General features: G+C 37.7%; 1 protein-coding gene across 1 annotated transcript in view; it reads left to right on the top strand.

The window, feature by feature from the left end:
* The window catches only part of LOC150109946 (ras-related protein Rab-43-like), a 76,290-nt gene that overhangs the window by 38,671 nt on the left and 13,534 nt on the right, over positions 1-24,085 (top strand). The window contains exon 2 of the mRNA XM_090415930.1: positions 1,841-2,024. Within this exon, the coding sequence (XP_090272056.1) occupies positions 1,841-2,024 (184 nt within the window). The remainder of the gene's footprint in view (positions 1-1,840; positions 2,025-24,085) is intronic.

The following is a 24,085-nucleotide window of genomic DNA, read 5'->3' on the forward strand; positions in this document are numbered from 1 at the left end:
CCCCACCCCCCCCCCCCCCCACCCCCCCCCCCCCCCACCCCCCCCCCCCCCCACCCCCCCCCCCCCCCACCCCCCCCCCCCCCCACCCCCCCCCCCCCCCACCCCCCCCCCCCCCCACCCCCCCCCCCCCCCAATGAAAAATCACACTTATTCATTAATACTAAGGACAATTATTAGCTGAATTACTAAACTGGCTTCATGTGCTCTTATATAATTTCTTCTCACAAAATTCTCATAACCTTATCATTAAAAGACAATTCTAGGGCACCACGTGCTCTCAATGAATTTACTTACAAAACTCTCATTATTACTTTATCATTCAAAGAAACATTCTCTGTAGTCATTCCTAAAGTTTACATATATTCTTCTAATACACATATACACATAATAAAACATAGATTGTACATTTCCAATTGCTGGGGAAATATCTGGCCACTTTACAAATCTCGTCGGGACAATTACTTTCGACACCACTTTCCTTCTGCTTTCTATGAGGCATTCTTCAAAGGTTCAATCTGCACTTATTTCTGCCGCCGAAAATGTGTAGATGTTGTTCTCTGGTGAACTCGTTCAACATCATAATAACATCTCCGTAAGCATCGGTGAATACAGTCTGCTGGGCTGGTCGCTGACCGGTAAGTTGTTGGGAAATCTACGGCAAAGTTCCTCTGTCATTGTCTCGAATCAGCGGATAACGAGGGGATGCCACGAGGAGGTTCCATACACATCAGCAAGACCGCCCAAAACTGTGGAGCGTAACTCCACACAAGGGTCAGAGTAAAACTCAGCCTAAAGAACAAGAGAGCCTCTTTGACGCTTCACGACTTTTTAAATTGCGCACCACACGTTCACTCCACGTCATCGATTACTCCTCCCATTTTCTCAGCGTCATCACACGTCACCCAGTACTGCACACCATACACGGAACTCTTAGTCTACTCTTCTGCGCGTTGAGTGTGTGTGTGGGGGGGGGGGGGGACTTGCTTACTAAATGGTGTACCTGTACTATTTGATGCACGTGTTTCGATTCCGGACATTTCTGTTTAATCGGATTATCTCTTTCACCCAGCAATTTATAAGTACTTACACTTAAGCAGTTCAGCAATTCACGATACTTTATAATATCACATATAAAATGAAGGATTCTCAGCTTAGTAATATTTTAGTGAAATTTAAAAGAGTTTCTTATATTCTGATACATCAATAATTGATTCGAATTTGCAAGCCCATGTTAACTCTGAAGGAAACGTAATTTAATTTAATTTTTGTTTAATTCAGATCTTAACATTTTACCGTGGAATTCATAGCTATTTTTTTTAAAATTCAAATGGACATAACTTTATATCTGTTTATATCAGTATTGCACCCATATTACTCAAAAAGTCTCTACTGTAAGGTCCCAAAGTAATGTGGTAATTTGTGCCACACTCCAGACTTACCATGTACATATGTGGCTCACTGGACATCTCTCTCTCTCACATGCACAAACTTGTCTGGTATGATGTGCTAATACTTATGATTGTTACAATATTTGGAGAGTTCATAGATGGGAAGAGGATCTTTGTAGAGCATAAGCAACAAGCCGTACTATATTAAGTAAATAAGATTATATTAAAAAGAAAAGAAAATGCACCGCATTTCAGGGAGTTATATTTTGTGAGAAGGCTGTTTTTCATCTTACATAATCTACATTTGACATTCATGATTGAGCTTATATGAAAGTGAATAATGCTAAAAAGTACTTGGTTAAGTACTCTTTACTGATATGTCTACTATAAATAAATTTTAAAATAAATCAGATTAAAAACAAATTATACTATCTTCCATTTCTTTTTATTAGCTCCAGATATGGGATACTGCTGGACAAGAAAGGTTCCGCACAATAACACAGAGTTACTATCGCAGTGCGAATGGTGTAATCATAGTTTATGATATCACAAAACATTCAACATTTCTTAATGTACAGCGATGGGTAGAAGAAGTCTGCCGATATACTGTACCAGATATTCCTCTTCTTGTTATTGGTAATATTTTACATTCTGTTTGTTCTGAAAGATTTGTCTATTAGTGATTGAGAGGAATGTGAATGTATTATATTAATTAGTTATATTTGATCTATTTGTTTTATTAGAAACATTGAAGTATTTTTTCTTTTCTTTTCTGTTTTTGAAAGTACAGTCATCCCTCAACTTATGTCCATTCGAAGATGCGTCCGGGATCCCATAAAGGAATAAATAACATTTTCGACTATACTTTCAAACAAGATGCAAGTGAGCATAAAGTAAAAAGGTTTCTATTTAGCAATAATGCATCATGTGCAGTGGAACAGAGCATTCAGCAGCAATATCCCTCAGGAAGTATCTTTGACAGTTCCTGTGTTGATTTTGTGTTTGACAAATAGGTTATTTGTGTATTTATTGCTAATTATTTCACGATATTTTGTGCAGCATGGCAAAAAACCTAGTGGAGAATCACAAAAAAAGAGGCAAGAATTGATCTTAAAACTAAGTAGCAAGTTATAAAGCAACACAGTAAGCCAACACAGGTAAGCCAGTCAGTGTGATTGCACATGACTTTGGATGGTCTCATTCTACAGTGATGACCATTTGAAAAATAAGGATAAAATTGTAGAGGCTGTTTCCATTATCTGCTTTAAGGATCTGCTTCCATTAAATTGACGATAGTGATGAAGCAACGAAAAAGTCCCATCGGTGATATGAAAAAGCTACTTGCATCATGGATAGAGGACCTGAACCAAAAGCACTATGACCATAACCGCTAAGGCACTAAGTCTCTTCAACATGTTGAAGGAGAAACCAGGACCCAGATATGACTATGAATTCAATGCTTCTTCCAGTTGGTTCATGAGATTTAAGCAGCGTTTTGCGCTGCATAATAAGAAAATATATGGCAATTCTGCAAGTGCCGATTAGAAGGCTGCCTGGAGAAATTGGATAAATTATTACGGAGGAAACTTATTTGCCACAGCAAATATTTAATATGGATAAGACCTCCTTGCGATGGAAAAAAAAATGCCCGAGTGGACATTCATTCACAAAAAGCTAAAATCTATGCTTGGTTTTAAAAACTCTTAAAGACTATATTACAATTCTTGTAGGGGATAATGTGGCTGGATATAAACTGAAACTATTTGTGATATGGCACGGTTTGAATCCACAAGTCTTCAAAAACATTAGGAAGCATACTCTTCCAGTTCATTATTGAAGCAATAAAAAGTCGCGGATGACTCAAAAATTGTTTGTGGGTGCCTTAATCAATTGTTATGCAAGTGAAATGGAAAGCTATTGTGTAAAAAAAAAAATGTAGAATTTAAAATTTTAATTCTAGATAATGCTCCAGGTCATCCGTCTTCAAGGTCAAGGTCATATTTCCTCTCTCTCCAAACACTACTTCATTGATCCAACCAATTGATCAGGGAGTTCTTTCAGTATTTAAGGCTTATTATCTACGCAGAACTTTTTCACAAGCCATTTCTGCCACTGAAGGAAATGACCGACTCCCATGCTATTCTGGAAAGTATTCAGTATTTATCTAATAAAAAATATTGCTGTGGCTTGGGATGAAGCGACCTCTCAATGTATGAGTGGCATATGAAAAAAGACATTAAAAAGGTTTGTGCACGATTTTAGAAGTTTTTAAAAAAATGAAGACCTTTTTAAATTGAATGAAGAAATGGTGGGCCTAGCAAACAATCTAAATCTCGAAATGAACAATGATGGCATAGTTGAACTCATAGAAAGTGCCCCTGAAGAGTTGACAAGGATGAATTGGTTGAACTGGAGGTACAATGTGTTGCAGAAGAGGAAGAACGAGAAAAGGAAAAGGGAAAATTTTACAAGGAGAGGTAGTTAACAATTCACAGTGAAGGGTCTTAAAGAAATGTTCTCAAAATGGTTGAAGACATGGACCCAATTTTGAACGCTACTTATTAGTAGAAAGGAAAGTATATGATGCGTTGCTTGCTATAAACAAATTTATGATGGAAAGAAGAAGAGGAATAAGCAAAGCACATTGGACATTTTCATCAAAAAAAAAAAAGTTACACCAGAAGAGCCGCACCCACCTGGTCCTTCACATACCGAAGGTAATGAAGATATGTGATTGTGGAGGAAGGTTTGGGTGATTATTTATAGTGGCAGTAATGCACAGTACAGTTTCATAAGGTTTAAAAATTAAAATGACAGTATACTTATTACGGTTAAGTCCCTTACCCCTATAACTCTGTTGATTTTATGTATCAACTTATGTCCTGTCAGATGGAATGGAACCCAGACGTAAATCAAGGGATGACTGTATTATTCCTATTTATAGATTACACATAATTATACTTATCCTTTTTTGTTTAATTATTCAAATCACTAATATGACTATAATTACCACTGCATTTTTAATGTTTTTATCAGTAAAATTCATTGGGAGACATTAGTTCACTTCTTTATGCTATAGCAATTAGGAACCAAGTAAAGTTCCAATATGGTTCTTCAACTCACCATTTCAGACTTCCAGTAAACAAAGTGATGGTAATCTCACATTGTGCAATGTGTATATGCCTGCTGGATTTCTGTTCAGGATATGGATTAGTTATTATTAACACTATGTTCTATTCCGACATAAAAATGTGCACAAATTCACGTGGAGAGAAGATGCATGAAATAAGAAAAGTCTCGGAACTAGAGTTCTGAGAAAGATTAGTCGAGTGAATAGATGGCATCAATGGCAGTATCATATTAAAGTGAGGATATTAGAAAAGAACTTTCCATTGTTAGGAATATGTTAGTAGACTGATCTCAGATGGTATGGTCGTTTAAAACAGAATGGGAGAGGAAAGATTAGCAAAATAAGCCTTCTTTGCAGGAAAACAAAGATGTAGTTGGATTGATACAGTAACAAGTGCCATAAAAGACACAAATATAAGATCTGATAATGTTGGAGTCTTGACAGATAACAGATTAATTTGGAGGAAAACTGTTGATTGGAAGTTAGTAATTGTGTAATTTTTTTTATGTAGTACTATCATAATTATTCTGTACACTCCCTGAGAGTATGTATCAGGAATTCGATAATGATGATTTTACCAACACTCAGTTTAGATATGCTGTGGATGTCTTAAAATCATCTGCTTCTCTCAAAATTGTCTACTTTTTGACTTGCACTTGGAATTACTAGCTTTCTCTGGCTATCTATATATTATGCAAGATAGATGGATGTTTATGTTTAGCATTTTTTTTTCAACTAATTGCTAACTCATTTCTACATTGACGCCATTCTTTCACTCGCTTTCCCTTCCTTGATATCAAAGAATTGTTTGGTTCAATGCAAAAAAAGACATTTCAGTTTCCATGATGACAGTGCATTGCACTTTTCTTTTGATAAAGATTATACTATACAGAAATTCAAAATGAAAATCCATACTTCTAAAACATCTTCTTGTAGTAAATATTTTCTTTGATACCCTTGTTAACTTCAGTGATAGCAACATTGAATCATTTCTTACTTTCAACAATATTAAATCTTTAGACAGACATTTTTCTTGGCAGAAATGCTAACTGCCTGTTATTCTTGGCATAAACATGTCATGAGTCTTGGCTACTTAACATACAGGAAATTAAGATTTTTCTTCCTCTCAAAGCATTACTTCTGAAGAACTGTTAACTTACTATAGAAATCAGAATCCATATGGCATTTTGAGTATTGTGCTCGGATTTCAGAAGTAATTAATCATTGCCTCATTGGCAATGATTAATTAATAATAGAATGTTCGTAAACATCAATAAAATGAAGGAGCGAGTGCTGTATGGGGATTCGCTATTAAGAGGTGTAATAGTTCAGCGTTTAACGAAGCCGTACCAGCCGGGTGCGAACATAAAGGACGTCAGCGAATCTATTCAACTGCAAAAACAGAGGGTGAAAGAGATGATAATCATGGCAGGAACAAATGATTTGAAAGAGGACAAAATGGAAATGATCTATCATTTCCATTTTGTGAGGATGTGAGGAAATTATTTGAGGTAGCAAAAGAGAAGAGTGAGAGAGTTAGGATGGTGAGTATCTTACCACGGCATGACAGCAAAGTGTTCAGAAGGAGGGCCATAATTGCCAATGACTTTATGCGTGGGTTATGCATGGAGAGTGGTGTGGAATTTGTGGATGTGTGGAATGAGTTCGATGGGCAAAAGGACTTATATAAGATGGATGGGTTACATTTGAATGGAGTTGGTGTACGGAGACTTGAAAAAGTGTTGATGAATGATGTGGAAGTGGATGTACAGACTCAGGGAAACTAGATTTATTAAGAGGGGGGGGAATAGATATGTAGACTTTAGGGAGCCAGTTGAGTGTATGAATGAGTATATTATGCCCGAGCGAGTACGAAGGACAACAAATCAGAATGGGATAGTTAGTATAAGGCATCAAAGTAGGGATGGGACTAACGGGCTTCTGCAATTCATGTACACTAATGCCAGGAGTATTAGGAACAAGAAGGAAGAGTTTTTGGCCATGGTTGGCATTTCCAGGCCGCAGGTTGTTCGTATTAGTGAAACATGACTGACAGAAGATGATAAAGCTAGTAGGATTGAATGCGACAGGTATAGCGTGTTCAGGAGTGACAGGGTGAATAAAAAGGGAGGAGGAGTGTTATTGATGAGCTGCAGCCAAGGAGTATAGAAGTTGAACCGCAGGATAGAGAAAAGAGCACATTTGAGGTTGTTTGGTGTGAGATAGAATCTAGCAGAACAAAATATACAATTGGGTGCTGCTATAGATCAGGTGATGGAATAGATGGTGGGGATAGTATGCATAGGCAAATAGAAGAAATTAGTGGAAGGAGGGTAATTATTATGGGTGATTTCAATTATGGTAACATTGACTGGAAAGAGGAGAGGGCACATGGGAGGAAGGAATTGGATTTTATGCGGTTATTAAGGGACAACTATCTATGGCAACATGTAGTGGAAAATATCAGGGGGCAGAGAGTGCTAGACCTTGTAATTGCAACTGAGAATGTTGCTGTAACGAACATGACCATGTTGCCACCAATTGGTGAGAGTGACCATAAGGTCATGACTTGGGAGGTGGCTAAAGGAGTGGAATTTACAATTAAGACAGGGTACATGTGGAATTACAAGGCTGGTAAGTATGACAAGCTTAGGTGTGTGCTTGGTTCAGTGCCATGGTATGTAAAACTGCAAGGGTTGGATGTTGATAGTGCATGGGAGGTGGTTAAGAAGTGAAATTTGCAGGAGGCAATGGTTGACTGTATACCAAGAGTCCGAATAATAAATCAAGTAGCGGTTAAATGGATGAATAACACTATTAAGCTTGAGAAACAATTGTGGAGGGAATTTAAGGAGAAAGGTGACCAGCAGGCGCAGGAACAGTATAAAGCTCAGGCCAGGATGGTAACAAGGGTGGTAAGAAAAGCAAAAGTGGATTACGAAAGAAAATTGGCCATGCAGGCTAAAGAGAATCCCAAACAGTTTTTTCAATATGTTGCAAGTAAAAGAAAAATGCTCATGGTAGAATGATCTTAAAAAATGCTGAGGGTAGGGAGGGAACCGAATCAGTCGATATTGTGGAATTACTGAGCAAGCACTTTGCAAGAGTATATCATCCAGGTGGTGACTTTGCAGGAATGGAAAACCAACAGCTTATACTGGAATTGTGATGAATGAAGTATTGGTAACTAGTCTATTATGAACCTCAAAGTCATACATCTGTGGGATTGGATGGTATACCAGCTCGTGTCGTACGTGAAGCGGCTAAAGAATTGTCGGTGCCCTTGACCATTTTGTTTAATTTGAGCCTCGGGTCTGAGTTAGTCCCAAGTGGTGGAAAGAGGGGAAAATAGTTCTGCTGCACAAAGGTGGTTCCAAGGCTGCTGTTGAAAATTACCGGCCAATCAGCATAACAGGAATCATTATCAAGGTCTTAGAGAAAATAGTCAAGATGAAAATACAAGATTGGATTGAAGAAAATGGAATACTGTATTGGGGACAGCATGGTTTTGTGAAGGGTAGGTCATGCCTCAGTAACTTGCTCACGTATTATAACACAGTGACGGCTGAACTGGATAAGGTTAATGGGTTTACAGTGATTCTACTGGACCTTGCTAAGGCCTTTGACAGGATACCACATGGAATTCTAATCGATAAATTGCAGCATATGGGGATGGACATAGGGTTGGTGAGATGGATAGGAGGGTGGTTGATGGAGAGATATCAGCGAGTGGTTTACTCAGGAGTAGAGTCCACAAGACGGCCTGTGACTAGTGGTGTGCCACAATGATCTGTTCTTGGACCTCTGCTGTTTAATTTGTTCATTAATGATATAGGAAAGGATCTGAGAGGAACAGTTCATTTGTTTGTGGATGATGCAAAGTTGGGTAGGGCAATAGTGAATGCAGATGACGTCAAAATTTTGCAGGATGATTTGGATAGATTGGAGGTGTGGGCTAAGGAGAATGGATGTCAATGTAATGTGGCAAAATGTAAGGTTATGCATTTTGGGGTGAAAAGATTGGCAGCAGTTTACTGCATTGGTGGAACTGTGTTCCAGGAAATTGATGAGGCACGAGATTTAGGAGTGTTGGTGGATAAGGAATTGAAATTTAGGGGACACATTGCAAAAGTGGCCAAATCAGCTCATCAAATCACTTGGTTGCTGAAGAATATGTTGACAAGCAGGTTATTGTTCCTCTGTATCGAGCCTTGATAAGACCCCATTTCGACTACTGTGCCCAGATTTGGTCACCTAGGTTTCTTCTTGATGGGGAGGAGGTGGAGAGGATCCAGAGGCGAGTGACCAAGATGATAGGAGGTCTGTGGAATGAACCTTATGAGAACAGGTTGAGGATTTGTGGGTTGCAAAAATTGGTTGATAGGCAGAGGAGGGGAGATATGATTGAGACATTGAAATTACTGAAGGGTTTCTATAAAATTAATTCAGAAGATATTTTTGAGAACAGGGCTGGTTGTGGGAGGACTAGGGGACATCCATGGAAACTGGGCAAAAGTGTGGTTAGTAAAGGTGTTAGAGCTGGGTTCTTTACTTTTAGAGTAGTGAATGAGTATAATGCGCTCCCTGAGTCTGTGGTGGATGCTGTGATAGTGAATGAGTTTAAAGCGAGGTATGATAGATACTGTATGAATGTCGAATAGTTGTGATGAATGTGATTTGGGGCCTCCCTCGATGAGTCTAATGACTCCCTGGAGTTGCCCGTAATAATAGTAATAGTAATAATAATATCAAATGTGAAAACTTCACTTCACTTCCTGCAAGATTGCATACCAGACTGAACTTAATGATAATACTTTGAGACTTGTAGTGAATGATTCTCTACACTTTCCTGCCTGGAAGCTGTCCTAGTGGTAAAACGTTCGTGGAGTGGACAGTATAAACAGCAGAATGGAAAATATCAGAATTAATGTCAAACTTTACATGTTAAAACATCACCTAATAGACAGGAAAAACATAGCAAGCATAGGAACATGGAATGTAAGAACTCTTCACCAGGAAGGAGCATTGGAAATACTACTGCATGAATTAGACAACTACTGATGGGAAGTGATTGGACTCTGCGAAACCAAATGTACTGGAAAAGGCGAATTCCACCATGGACAGTACAAAATCTTAACTTCAGGCAGGGTGGACAACAAACACTAAGAAGGAGTAGCACTTATATTAAAATCAAAGGCTTAAAACTCTCCATTGTCCTACAATCCTATCTCACCTAGGATAATTAAAGCAATATTTAAAACATCAATCGGATCACTAACTATTATTCAAGTATACTCACCAACTTCGACATCATCATCAGAAGACATTGAAGTGTTCTATATAGATTTGCAAAAAGCAGTACAGCAGACATCAAGTCAAGACCTCCTAATTGTAATGGGGACTTAAATGCAAAAGTAGGCAAAGCCTGGGATATGGCCAAGAGTAATCGGAAAGTTCGGGTATGGAGAAAGCAATGAACGTGGTGAAAGACTGCTAAACTTCTGCTCAAATAATAGACTAACAATAACCAATACTCTCTTTAAACATCCAAAACCCCCAAAGAAAATAGACATGGATATCACCAGACAGACAACCCAAGAATATGACTTGGTTTGTCTGTCTTGGTTTACAATAATATGATAGACTATATTTTGTAAACCAAAGATGGAAATCAAGTATCCTAAACTGCAGATTGTGGATCAGACCATAAGCTAGTATTAGCAAACCTAAGAATAAAGTTAAAATCTTGCACTTTTAGAGTCAAAAGGAGACTGAATGTAAAAAAACTACAAGACAACAATATTTTAAGAAAATATCAACTAGAACTAGATAACCTGAAGGAACTACCAAAACAGAATATAAACATCGAAGAACTCCTATATACAAAAAAGGAGATAAAAGAATGCAATAATTACAGAGGCATTAGCCTCCTCAGTATTCCAAGTAAGGTTTTTACGAAAGTACTCCGAAAACAAATTAACCATATATAGAACTGGCACTAAGAGAAGAACAAGCCGGTTTCAGACCAGGGTGAAGCACAGTTGATCAACTATTCACCTTAAGACAGCTAATAGAAAAGAACTAGAGTACAACCAAAGTTGCAACATAAATTTCATAGACTTTCGTCAGGCATTTGATTCAATCCGTAGAAGAGAACTATGGAAAACTATGGAAGAATTTGGAATTCTCATCATAAAGAATCTGTATGAGAAATCTGAAAGTGCAGTATGAATGGAGGACACCTTAACCAACTGGTTCCACACAGAGAGCGGAGTAAGACAGGGATGCAATCTGTCACCAGACCTGTTCAATCTTACACTGGAAGAAGCAACCAATAAGGCCTTAAACAATGAAGACTGCAGAATCAAAATATATGGGAAAAATGTGACAAATTTAAAATTTGCAGATGACATTGAAAGCACAGAAGAAAATCTACAGTGAATTTGTGATAAAATAAAGGCGTGTATAAAATCTGGATTAAACATAAATATAGACAAAAACAAAAATTATGCAAATAGGAAAAAGAAGCACCAATCTGAAAAGTGAAATTGATAGTAAGAATCTAGAGCAGGTAGAAAACTTCACCTACCTTGGAGGAGTTATTGAGTACAATGGTGAAGTTATAAAAGATATAAACAGACGAATCAGTCAAGCATCCCAAACTTTTGGACGACGTAATAAAATATGGAAGTCAAGAGACATCAAATAAGTAAACAAAAGTAAGAATCTATGAAACAATGGTTCCCCCCCCCCCCCCCCAACGTCACCTCTATGGAAGTGAATGCTGGAATCTCAAAAAGGCTGAAGAGAAAAAATTATTAGTTACTGAAATGGGTTGGCTAAGAAGATTACTTGGAGTATCTCTGCTGGATCGACTAAGAAACAAAGACATAAGGAAACGACTAAAACAAGAAATAACAATAATACACAAAATCCAAGAAAGAAGACTGCAATGGTTTGGCCATGGGAACAGAAAGACTACCATCTAAAGTCCTGAATACAACAATGAAAGGTAAAAGATCCAAAGGACGGTCCAGAATTAGATGGATAGACAAAATAAAAGAGGACCCGTGTTACGTCGTTACTTTCTACTAACTTTCTATCTTTATTATCTCTATAATAACTATTATGTATTCTACTGTCTAGCCTAAGAAATTTCTATCTAGGGTTATTTCCTTTTCAGATACTGGCAAAATTTATATTATACTGTGCCAACCAGTATCCTATAACAGAAGAGATTCTTGCTCAGGGAAATAATCCCTAGATCTTAAGGCATACACACATCATTATGCACTTCGATACGGTCGTACAGATTTCAGATACTATCAGTCGTGACCTGTAATCTATCTTTATATACCTTCAAAATTCTTCCCACTAAGGTTCTATTTTATAAGTGGTAATTTGATCTCTTAATCAGGCATAAGTAATAAAACATGTTTATTGGAATTTAAAGACATGTACCACTAAGATGAATCATATATTCAAATAATCTCAATTTTATGCTAAATAAAGTTCATGCTATGGAAGTTAATACATTCTAAGTTAGTCAAACACACTTAGTTAGTTTCCAAATTATTAATCAAACTAGATAAGGTAGAAAGCAAACACAATACTACATAACTTATGATCCTTTTTCACATGCCACTCATTAATTACATATTATACATTCTGGTGTTACTCAATTAAAGGCTATCTGCAATCGAAATTTCACTTATCAAACTCAGTCATACTCATATATGAGAATTCGCTTCCGAACAATTCTTTTGTTTCACCGGAAACTAGCTATTCCAAATAAGTATTCTCATTAAAGTTTTCTAATAAATTGTCCACATCTTATAATTACACACAAATTTCTTTCTTCTAATACTTCCGAAACATATAATAAAGTTCTCTACATTACCGAGTCCTTTCTGGAGGTCTAGTCGCTACCACGTATTGATTCTGGTTACCTTCCGATTTGGCTGTCTTTGCACCTGGCATTGTGGCTACGTCATCCTTGGACTACTGCTGGACATGAACGTGTTTCTGCCACGTCTAAGGGGACTTTCTCCGCTCCTTCCAATGGGACATTCAGTGATGGCAAATTCAGCAAGGGCCGATAATTCACGAATGGCTCCGTGTGGAATCTCTTAGGCATCTCCAGGGAAAAGGCCCGCTTTCCGACATCGCAGCACTTATGCTCCTCGCTCTCACGAACCACCCATCAAAACTCACCAAGCAGGAACCAGGAAAAAGAGAGAAGAGAGCTCAATATGACACGCATCACCTTATATTTTCTTCTTGTGTACCCCCTTTTTTGCTGGGTATTTTCCACACAATCCTTATCGTTTATGCCCTTAAGTCTATCCCTTACTCTCCCTTTGCTCTTAGATTGCTGTTTTCATGGAAAATGTGCTACTGTCACCTTTCGCGTAAGCCATTGCCTCCGCCGCTACGCTTAACTTGTATGGTTCACATGCGATCTTTGGACTGCTACTTATTACCCGTCTGGTGATTTACAGTATACTAGATAGCTTAATGAGACCAATAATAAATCAACATTTTTCTTATATAAATTCTCTAATTTGATTTTTCGTTGAACAGCAATGAATTTCAATACATCACATATAAGGAATACATATTCTCACATATATAAAACAAGTTTTCTTTATTTTCTGCTAGTGCAGGTATTTCCTTAAGTAGTTAGATTTTGCATGTTAAATCCTGGATGAACAATTTCCTTGCAAAATTTCTCCATTCAGGATCTAACACCTGAAAACCAAATCACAACAAGCAACACCAAACTGGACAGAATTGTTTGGACTCTCCCGGAACAGACAGAAGTGGAAAGAGTTCATTTGGCCTCATCATCATCATCATCCACATAGATGATGGATGAGAGAAGAAGAAGAATCTCAAACTTGCAGCAGTGGAAATACAGGAGAATAACATGGACATAAATAAAGAAATGGCACACTTGAATGTTATCCTTCATGGGACAAAGCATGAAATTGAAAAGTTGCAGAAGTGACAAGAGATTAGCAGGACTGAGAAGAAAAAGAAGCAGGTGGTCCACAGTAATAATAAAGACCTAGTGAACAAACAAGAAAAACAAGTTAAGGAGAAAATTATGTATAAAGACTCAGTGATCAGGGGAGTACTTAATGAAAGTACTGCCCTGATCGTGAAAGTAAAAATCGTGTCCCCTGGTGCAAAAGTTTATGATATTAGTCACGTCATCTGGATACAAAAGGATGAGGTGAAAGAGCTAACTGTCTTGTTTCTCACAAATGATTTGAGAGATGAGAAGTATTCTATGAAGGAGGATGTAAAGGAGTTGTTAGGAGAAGCAAACTGAAGAGTGAGAAGGTGAAGATTGTAAGTCATCTGCAACACTATGATAGAGGCAAATTGAGCAAATTGAATCAATACATAGGTTCTGCAGAAGGAATGAGATAGGATTTGTGGATATGTGGTCAATGTTTGATGGAAAGAAGAATTTGTATAATGCTGATGGACTGCATCTAAATGGTTTTGCTGTTAGATATCTAGAGAGAAAGAGAGTTCTGTTTACTGAACATGCTGAAGCACAAATCCAAGAAATCTGGAGCAATTAGGGTGGAAGCAGGTGAGTTTGTGTGAAGGCACCCATGAGGCGAGTAAGTGTGAGAATGACCAAGTGTGGAATCCAGTCTCTCGAGCAAAAATATTGAATAGGGTAGTCAATTCAGTAAGGAAATGTGGGTTGGGGGGGGGGGGCCTAAAGGGATGCTTCAGTTTCTATATAAGTGCCAGAAGTAAAAATAAAGCAAAAGTAACTGGTCGTAATCAAGCCAGGGACAATTATCGTCCTGCTGCAACAAGTATGACAAGGCTGCATGTTCTCACAACACTTCACAACATAAATGTAACTTTATATGAGGTTTAAGTAGAGAGCAGTAGTGTCTTGTGTGAGAAAACTTGATCCATTAGAGAAGGTCCATTTCACGTTGCATCATCATCTTCTAACATAAGGAGGAGTTCTGAGTTCTTATGTTAGAAGAACTCCTCCTTATGTTAGAAGATGATGATGATGCAATATAACATAACAAGGAGTTCTGCTGATACTATGATGAGGGCTATGAGAGCGACTACTAGAATAATGTCTTCGTGGTGAGACGGGACCGTGATCTTCTGTTTCCTCCATAACTACCATACCAACTACAGGTGAAGGTCCAGGCTGGAAAGCCAGTCCAAGGCCTCACCCGTCACCTTGTGGATGTTCCGTAGGCCACCACCGTGAAATTGGCGCCTTGGGCAGTGTCGAACACAATATGACGAATCATTCTGAGCCAAAGGAGAACAATCACAATAAGAGTGATCTGAAACACCCCATTTATGTAGAAGGTAGCCACGTCTGCCATGATTAGTTCTGATCCTGTTTATTGATGACCAAATCTTCCTAGGAAGATCAAAACCGGGCTGCAGAGCACAGGGATCTTCTACCAGGAAGCCGTTTGTTGGGGGATTGCTGGGCCAGTATTCTCTCCATATGTCAGATATTGATGGCAGCACAGCTGAAGAGAGTTTGTCTGTGGACCAGAGAGGCTTTCTAGATTTGAGGCAAAGACAAGGTGGGTATATGAGAGTCTGGTAAAGGGGCAGGAGTAGGTTGCTCATTGCTTTATTAAATTCCTTAATTGAGGCTTGTCTTCTCCTTATGTGTGGTGGAGCAATGTTAGATAGAACAGGTAGTCATGTGAGAGGGGTGCTTCTCACTATCCCACTTATTGTGCACATCGTAGAGTTTAGCTGGGTGTCTATAATGTTGGTGTGTGCACTTCTTTCCTATAGGTCATAGGTTTTTCACATCATTTGGATCGTTCCCTGGTTTGGGCACAGCAATTATTTTGGCTTCCGCCATAGCTTTGGTAGTTTACCAGTCATGATGATTTCCGAGAAAAGGGCAGCCAGCCATGTTGACCGAGATGTTTTAGGAACTCAGGGAGGATACCATCCACTCCTGCAGTTTTGCCATTCTTGGTAAGTTTTAAGGCTCTTTGTACCTCTTCCCAAGATATTGGGTGTACGAGTTCAGGAAGCTCGGGTTCCATCTTGAGGATTTATCTGATGGAAGCTTGTATGCAATTTTCCTGGTAGAGCTGGGATGAATCTGAGGTTTTCAATAAATGGTTAGCCATTTGATCAGGAGTTATCTCTGTTGTTTTGTGTGTCGTTGGCTCTGCTCCATCTAATTTTCTCAGAAGTGACCAGCTTCTCCGACTAGATGTGACGAAATCAAGTTCATTGATGGTTTTGATTCATCTTTCCTTTCTGTTTTTATCCAGGGTTGATATTGAGCACCTTGGCAATTGTTGGATCTTCAGTTTCCTCATATTTAGCTAGGAGTTCCTCACTTTCTCTACTCCAATATAGGATATATTATTTTCTGTAGCCTCTAGGGATAGAGGCTTTTGCTGCAGACTTGAGTAGTTTAACAAATCTAGGATAGCAATTAGGAGTGGATGGAATTGCTCTAATGGTTTGCTCGATTTGTTTCTGAAATGCAGTCCAGTTGGACCTGCAGAGATTCCATCTAACGATTGGTGGTCTGCTGATGACTGGATTGATGTTCCTATCTCTATTAATGTAGAACGATGTTGACTATTAGGGGAATCTGTTAAGGATGGTTCTGGTTGATGGAAGAAGGTGGTCTTCGGAGTCTTTAGTGAATATGCACAGATCTGGGGTGTAGGTTCTGTTCCATCTGGCTGAGTAAAGAGTGCCGTCCTGCTTGGCATCATAATTCAAATACAAGTTATATGTATCCATCCAGTTGGCCAGATTATTACCATCCCAGTTGTTAGAGGAATAGCCCCACATGGTGTGATGGGAATTGAAGTCACCAACATAGATAGCAGGGTGAGGAGGAGGTTGGTCCATCTGATCAGGCCAGGTGATATCTTGAACTTTAATACCTATGGAGTATTCTGTATCAGGAACACTTTGGGTTATATCTTTGAGACTAGACTGAATATAGGTTGCTAGGCCATGCTTGAGGTGGCAGTTATAAGACACGAGAATGAGACCTGGGATCTTTAGTCTATTGAGGGCTGTGTCAGGCACATGGGTTTCCTGGAGAGCCAAGATTTCAATAGCTTTATCTTTGGCTATTTTGCCGATGGCTTTGGATTTAGATAGTCTTTCTATGTTTAGGGAACATATCTTGAGGTAGTGTTGATTAGGCGACTGTAACATATTTTTCGAATCTTGCCCTCCACCTAAACAAGCAGTGCGATCCTTGTTATTCCGGGCGACGATCGAGCCGGCATGGAACTTTTCTTCTGTTGATTTTGTGTTTGAAAAATCTGTTATTTGTGTATTTATCGTTAAATGCTTCGCGATATTTTGTGAACATGGCTCCTACATGCCCAATTAAAAAACCTAGTGAAGAATCGCAGAAAAAGAGGTAAGCAATTGAAGTGAATCTTGAAATGAAGTTGAAAGTTCGACTATAGTGACGAACCAACGACAAGGTCCTATCAGTGATTGGAAAAGCTACTTCTATCATGCATAGAGGACCTGAACCCAAAGTGCATACCTCTTAGCACTATGACAATAACCACTAAGGTACTAAGTCTCTTCAACATGTTGAAGGAGAAAGCAGGACCCAATTATGACTATGAATTCAATGCTTCTTCCATTTGGTTCATGAGATTCAAGCAGCATTTTACACTGCATAGTGTGAATATATATGGTGAATCTGCAAGTTCCGATGAGAAGGCTGCCAAGGAGTTTGTGGAGAAATTGGATAAAATTATTATGGAGGAAAATTATTTGCCGCAACAAATATTTAATATGGATGAGTCCTCCCTGTTTTGGAAAAAAATGCCCGAGCGGATATTCATCCACCAAAAGCTAAAATCTATGCCTGTTTTCAAAGCTCTTAAAGACTGTGTTATGATTCTATTAGGGGGGGGGGTAATGTGGCTCGATATAAACTGAAACCATTTGCAATATGGCACAGTGAGAATCCATGAGCCTTCAAAGACTTTAGGAAGCATACTTTTCCAGTTCATTAGTGGAGATATAAGAAGCCGTGGATGACTCAAAAATTGTTTGCGGATGCCTTAATCAATTATGAGTGTGAAACAGAAAGCTGTTGTGTGAAAGAAAATGTAGAATTTAAACTTTTATTAATTCTAGATAATGCTTCAGATCATTCGTCTTATATCGGTGATCTTCATTAAGTTCAAGGTCATGTTTCTCTCACCAAACACTACTTTACTGATCCAACCGATGTATCAGGGAGTTCTAGTAGTATTTAAGGTTTATTATCTGCGGATATTTTTTTAAGAGCCATTTCTGCTAATGAAGGAAATGACCAGACTCATGCAATTCTGGAAAGCATTCAATATTTATCATGCTATTAAAAATATTGCTGTAGTTTGGGACGAAGTGACATATGGAAAAAGACATCAAAAAGGTTTGTGCACGATTTTGGAAGTTTTGAAAAAAAAAAAGAAGACCTTTGTAAATTGAGTGAAAAAATAGCAAGCCTAGCAGACAACTTGAATCTCGAAGTGAATGATGACGACATAGTTCAACTCATAGGAAGTGCTCCTGAAGAATTGGTTCTCTCCAGTTAGCGATTTCTCAAAATGGTTGAAAACATGGACTCCAAATGTTGAACGCTACTTATTAGTAGAAAGGAAAGTACATGATGCGTTTGCTTGCTATAAAGAAATTTATGATGAAAAGAAGAAGAGGAGGAATAAGCAAAGCACATCGGACTTTTTCATCAAAAAACAAAGGTTACACCAGAAGAGTTGCAGCCTGGTCCTTCACATAGAGAATGTAACGAAGGTGTGATTGCGGAGGAAGATTTTGGTGATTATTTTCTTGTTTTTTAGTGGCAGTAATGCACAGTACAGTTTTATAAAGTTTAAAAATTAAAATGACAGTATACTTAAGTCCCTAACCCTGTTGATGATTTAATGTACCGACTTACATCCTGCCTGATGGAATGGAACCCTGACGTAATTCGAGGGATGACTGTGTATATATATATATATGTGTATATATATATATATATATATATATACTAGAAGAAAGAAAGATCACATTGCAGATATAATTACTTGAGGCAGCATGCCTCAAGTAATTATATCTGCAATACGTCCTGCCTGATGGAATGGAACCCCTACGTAATTCGAGGGATGACTGTGTGTATATATATATACTATACTAGAAGAAAAAAAGATCACATTGCAGATATAATTACTTGAGGCAGCATATGATGGGGGAGGACTAGGGATGTAAAAAGTATTCGACCTGATCATAGAATCAGAAGATCAGTCCATAACCAAGATGGCCACGTTTCCTCTGATTGGCAAAATTGACCGTGTGGTCTTGTCTTGGGAGAATGTAAAACATGAGGAATATTCTGTCAAGGAAGATAATTATGACAAGTTTAGGAGGAAGCTCGAAGTTGTGCCATGGCATAAAACCCTGTGAGGGAAGGATGTTAGTAGTTCATGGGAGATAGTTAAGGGGAATCTAGAGGAAGCAATATTAAATGGTATATCTAAGTAAGGAGGATGAATCAGGTAGGAGTTAGATGGATGAGTAATGTCATTAAACATAAGCTGCAGAAGAAGAAAAAGAAAATGCTGTGAAAGGTATAATTAGAAAGGTGGCCACATTTTTGAACCTCACTTATACAAAGGAATTATTTTGCCCTCTTTCTACTCCCTTGAAATTTTACCAGCGCTGAAACTTAAATTAAACAACCTAGTCAGAGACATTGTTAGTTCCCTTGCACATTCGCAAGAAAGGTGGCCACATTCTGCATAGCTTGGTAAGCTTATGCAGAATCAGATTACGAGAAGAATCTAGCTGAGCAGTTCAAAGGAAATCCAAAAGAGTTCATTATGGGACAAGTAAGAGTAAGAATGACTATGGAAGATTAATCTTAAGGAGTGCTGATGGTGACTAGCAGACAGAAGCAGAAAAAATAGTTGAGTTACTGAGTTATCGTGTAAGGGTATATCATAGTCAGGTTAATGCTGCAACATCATCATGCGTATCAAGGATTTAGGCCTAGCATGGCCTGCATCGGCCTTAGAAGTCATCGTTTAAGAGGATGTCCTGGTTTTCTTTTTCCTAATGGCTTGTACTTTAAGGCTTGTTTTGGTAATATTTCTGTTTTCATTCTTTGAACATGTTCCATCGATTTCTTTATATTTTTTAATTTTTTCTATTACTGGTTCTTGGTTTAATTCTTTCATAATTTCTTCATTTCTTTTGTGATCAAATAGGGTATACTTTGCAGTTTTTCTCATAAACTTCATTTCTGCTATTATTAATCTTTGTTTGTCTTTTTTGTTTTATTGTCCAGATTTCGCTTCCATACATTAAGACTGGTAGGGCTAATGTATTGTATACTTTTAGTCTGGTTTGTTTTTGAACTAGATTTGGTTTAAATATAGAGTTAATTACACCTGTTATTGTTAGATTTTTGCAATTTTTACGTTTATATCTTTTTTCATTTTCATATGTGATCATACATCCTAGGTAGTTAAATGAATTCACCTGTTCTAAGATCTTGTTATCTATTACTAATTTAGTTCTTGCTGGATCTTGTCCTTTAAAGGCCATAGTTTTTGATTTTTCTGTTGATATTATCATACCATAATCTTTGGCTATCTCATTTAGATCTAAAATATCTTTCTGTAAGTTATCTTCAGAATTTGTAATTATTATTTGGTCGTCGGCAAAAAGGAGAGTGTTTAAGTTCACTGTAGGAGAAAGTTTAATTCCTTGATGTAAATTTTTATTCCATTTTATTATTTCATTTAAGTAGATATTAAAAAGAGTTGCTGAGAAGGGACATAAATATTGTCGGACCCCTTGGTTTATCTCTCTCGTATATGATGCTGCAATATATGTGTGTGACAAAGACTTGTATAGGAAAAGAGGTGGATGAATTGGATTTAGGATTATTGCAGAATCTCAATGTAATACTGCTGTTCAATTAGATGAGATATCAGCTCTTGCGTTTTACAAGAATGTGCAAGGGGAACTCACAATGCCTCTGACTAGGTTGTTTAATTTAAGTTTCAGCTCTGGTAGAATTTCAAGGGAGTGGAAAGCGGGCAAAATAATTCCTTTGTATAAGTGAGGTTCAAAGAACAATTAGTATCTCAAAGTGATGGTAAACATAGTGAAAAAAATGGATCAAAAAGAGAAGTGAAAGTTCACTCATGCCTTAGTAAGAGTGACAGCTGAATTGAATAAAAGGAATGGCAACACAGTGATTCTGCTGGATTTTGAAAAAAGGCATTTGACTGAATATTACATGGAATTCTGTTATGCAAATTAGAACAAATGGGGATGGATGGGGCATTGGTTATATCGCATATGGGCAGCCCGTGGGCCAGATCCGGCCCTAATCTATTTCAGCAAAGTTTGTCTGATTCATGGTGGTCTGAAACATGGTGTGTTCTACTAACTCACATTAAGTTGACATCATATGACTTGTGCAAAACACACTGTGTTTTCCCCAACCAAGGTCTCTCAATGTGTTACAACGTGTCAGTTCGGTACTTACGTTGGTTTTGTGCTTTGTTCGGTGCCTTCGTTGATGTTGTGTTCTGTTTAGTGCCTGTGGTGTAGAAGACAGTTTTGTTTGACAGTTCTGAATGTCGCTTATAAATTTGGGACAATGTCAGGGGTTATTGCAAAAAAAAGAAAAGTAGATGCAGAGAATCGTCAATTTCAAGACAACTGGAAGGAGGATTATTATTTTATTCTGAATAAAGGTTTGCCTGTATGTTTGCTGTGCATCAAATCCGTATCCGTCTACAAAGAATACAACTTGAAGAGACACTTTACTTTGAGATATGCAGATCACCCAAAAATTGATGGACAACTACGAAAAGATGAAATACAGAAGTTGAAGAAGAACTTGGATACCCAGCAGCAAATGTTCAACAAGCAAAGAACACAGCACCACAGCATTGTCAAAGCCAGCTTTGTGGTAAACGAAAAAATCGCTAAGCATTCTAAGTCATTTGGTGAAGGAGAATTTGTCAAAGAATGTCTGCTGGATGTTGCAAGTATAATATGTCCTGAAAAGAAAAAAGACTTTGATAATATTCATTTGTTGAGACGTACTGTTGTCCAATGGATAGAACCTATGGCTGATGATATCAAAAAAAGTTTAAAATAGAAGATTGCTAGATTGGAAGCATTTTCAATTGCTTTGGATGACAGCACCGATGCCTCCGATACAGCACAACTAGCAATATTTATTCGAGGATTTGATGCGGATTTCAACATCACAGAAGAATTATTGGCGCTTTGGCCGTTGAAGATATATTTCAAATATATCTTCAACTACCGGTGAAGATATATTTGAAACATTCAACACAGTCTTCGAGAAATTTAGGCTTAAATAGAATTCACTATCTGGCATATGAACTGGTGGAACCACTGCAATGGTTGGTGCACAGAAGGGATTTATTGGAATAGTTCATGAAAGAGCAATAGAACTACAATCCATCTGGAAAATTTAACAAATTTTCACTGCATTATCCACCAACAAAATCTGTGTGCAAAATCGATTCAATTCACAAATGTTATGGAAGTTGTAGTAGCCAGTATTAACTTTATTAAATCATCTGCACTTAACACTGCCAATTTAATGAGTATTTTGGAGGATGGAGGTGAGGTGATGTGATTGAGTAAAGGTAAAATGTTAAAACGATTTTATGATCTGAGACAAGACGTTGCAGATTTTATGGACATAAAAGGAAACACAATTAACTAAGTAAAAGATGATGAGTGGGTGTGTGATTTAGCATTCCTTGTAGATGTCACTGGATACCTAAACGAACTGAATCTTGAATTGCAAAAACAAGGACAATTGGTTCATGAACTTCATGGACATGTCAAAGCTTTTTGTAATAAACTAAGATTGTTGGAAAGTCAGATAAGAGCTAAAAATTGTTATCATTTTCCTACTCTAGCAACTCATAAAAATATCCCTTATAATTATTATGGAGATGAACTGAAGGCACTAATAGAGCAATTTGATACAAGGTTTGCCGACTTCAAAAACAGACTCCACATTCGCTATATTTGCTCGTCCGATGGATGCTGATGTAAATAATGTGCCAGAAAACTTACAGATGGAACTTATTGTGCTTCAGGCAGATTTAGTGCTAAAATCACAACATTGCTTTGACGGATTTTTATAAATTTTATTTGGTGGAAGAAAAATATACAAATTTATGCACCTTTTCAAGAAAAATCATTTGTCTTTTCGGCAGCACATATATGTGTGAACAGTTTTTTTTTCGAGGATGAAATACAATAAATCAAAAATTCGGACAAGAATAACGGACGAAAATTCTATGCGATTATCCTTAATTATTATTAATGCCAATATTGATAGTCTCGTAGTTGAAGTACAAGGCCAATCCTCACATTAAATTGTTATGTTGTTCATTATATTATAAAATTTATGTAGAGCTTTATACCAAAGCATTATATTATAAATAAATGAAACATGAAGTAGCAACTTGTTCTAATTTATTTTATTTAATAATTTGGTATGGTCCTTGACTCGGAGACAGAATGATAATTTGGCCCCCGAACTAGGAATGGTTGGCCATGCCTGGGTTATATGAATAAGAGGGTGCTATACAGAGATGCAGAAACATGTGACTAGTGGTGTGCTGCAAGATTCACTGCTGTTTTATTTGTACATAAATGATATGGGAACTAACCTGAAAGGAAATAATCCGTTGTTTGCGGATGATGCAAAATTAGATAGAGTAATAGTTAATCATGATGATGTGGAGAGTTTGCAGGACAATTTAAATAGGTCATTCATCATTATGGGCAAAAGCTAATAGGTATCAGTTTAATTGTGGAGAAATGTAAAGTTATGCATTTTGGGATAGATAGTCCACATTGATGGAACTGCACTCCAGGAAATAAATGAAGTTAGAGATGATACTAGAGACAATTAAAGTTTAGACAACATATTGTTAAGGTTTCTAAAGTATCATAGCTCATAAGATTATTTGGCTATTGAAGAATGCACTAACAAGTAGAGATAAGGAAGTTGTTATTCCACTTTATAACGCCTTGATACGCTCACATCTGGATGCATAAAGGGTCTGAATGTGTTTAGATCTGGTCTTCTGGGTTTCTTGGGGATGAGGAAGTGGTGGAGAAGATTCAGAGGCAAGTGACCAAGATGGTCAGTGGTCTGTGAAATGTTCTCTATGAGGATAGATTGAAGGTGTGTGAATTCCAGAACAAGGAGTCATCCCTGGAAGGTGAATAAAGGTGTAGTTAGTAGGGATGTGAGGACTAGGATTTTTTTTTGCTTGGAGAGTTGTGAATGAGCGGAATGGTTGTCAGAATTATTTGCGAGTGCTTTGTCTGTTAATGGGTTCAAGGAAAGGTGTGATAGATTGTGTGGATAGTTTGGTCTCCCACGATGAGTTTTCCGACTCCATGGAGGTGCCCATATACTAATAATAATTATAAGAATGCTAGTTAGGGTGATCTTCATGATTTCTGTGCTTCATTT

The sequence above is a fragment of the Typopeltis vanoorti genome, chromosome 1 (assembly GCF_054136105.1).
Source record: "Typopeltis vanoorti isolate ZY-2024b chromosome 1, IOZ_Tvanoo_1.0, whole genome shotgun sequence".
Lineage (NCBI taxonomy): Eukaryota > Metazoa > Arthropoda > Arachnida > Uropygi > Thelyphonidae > Typopeltis > Typopeltis vanoorti.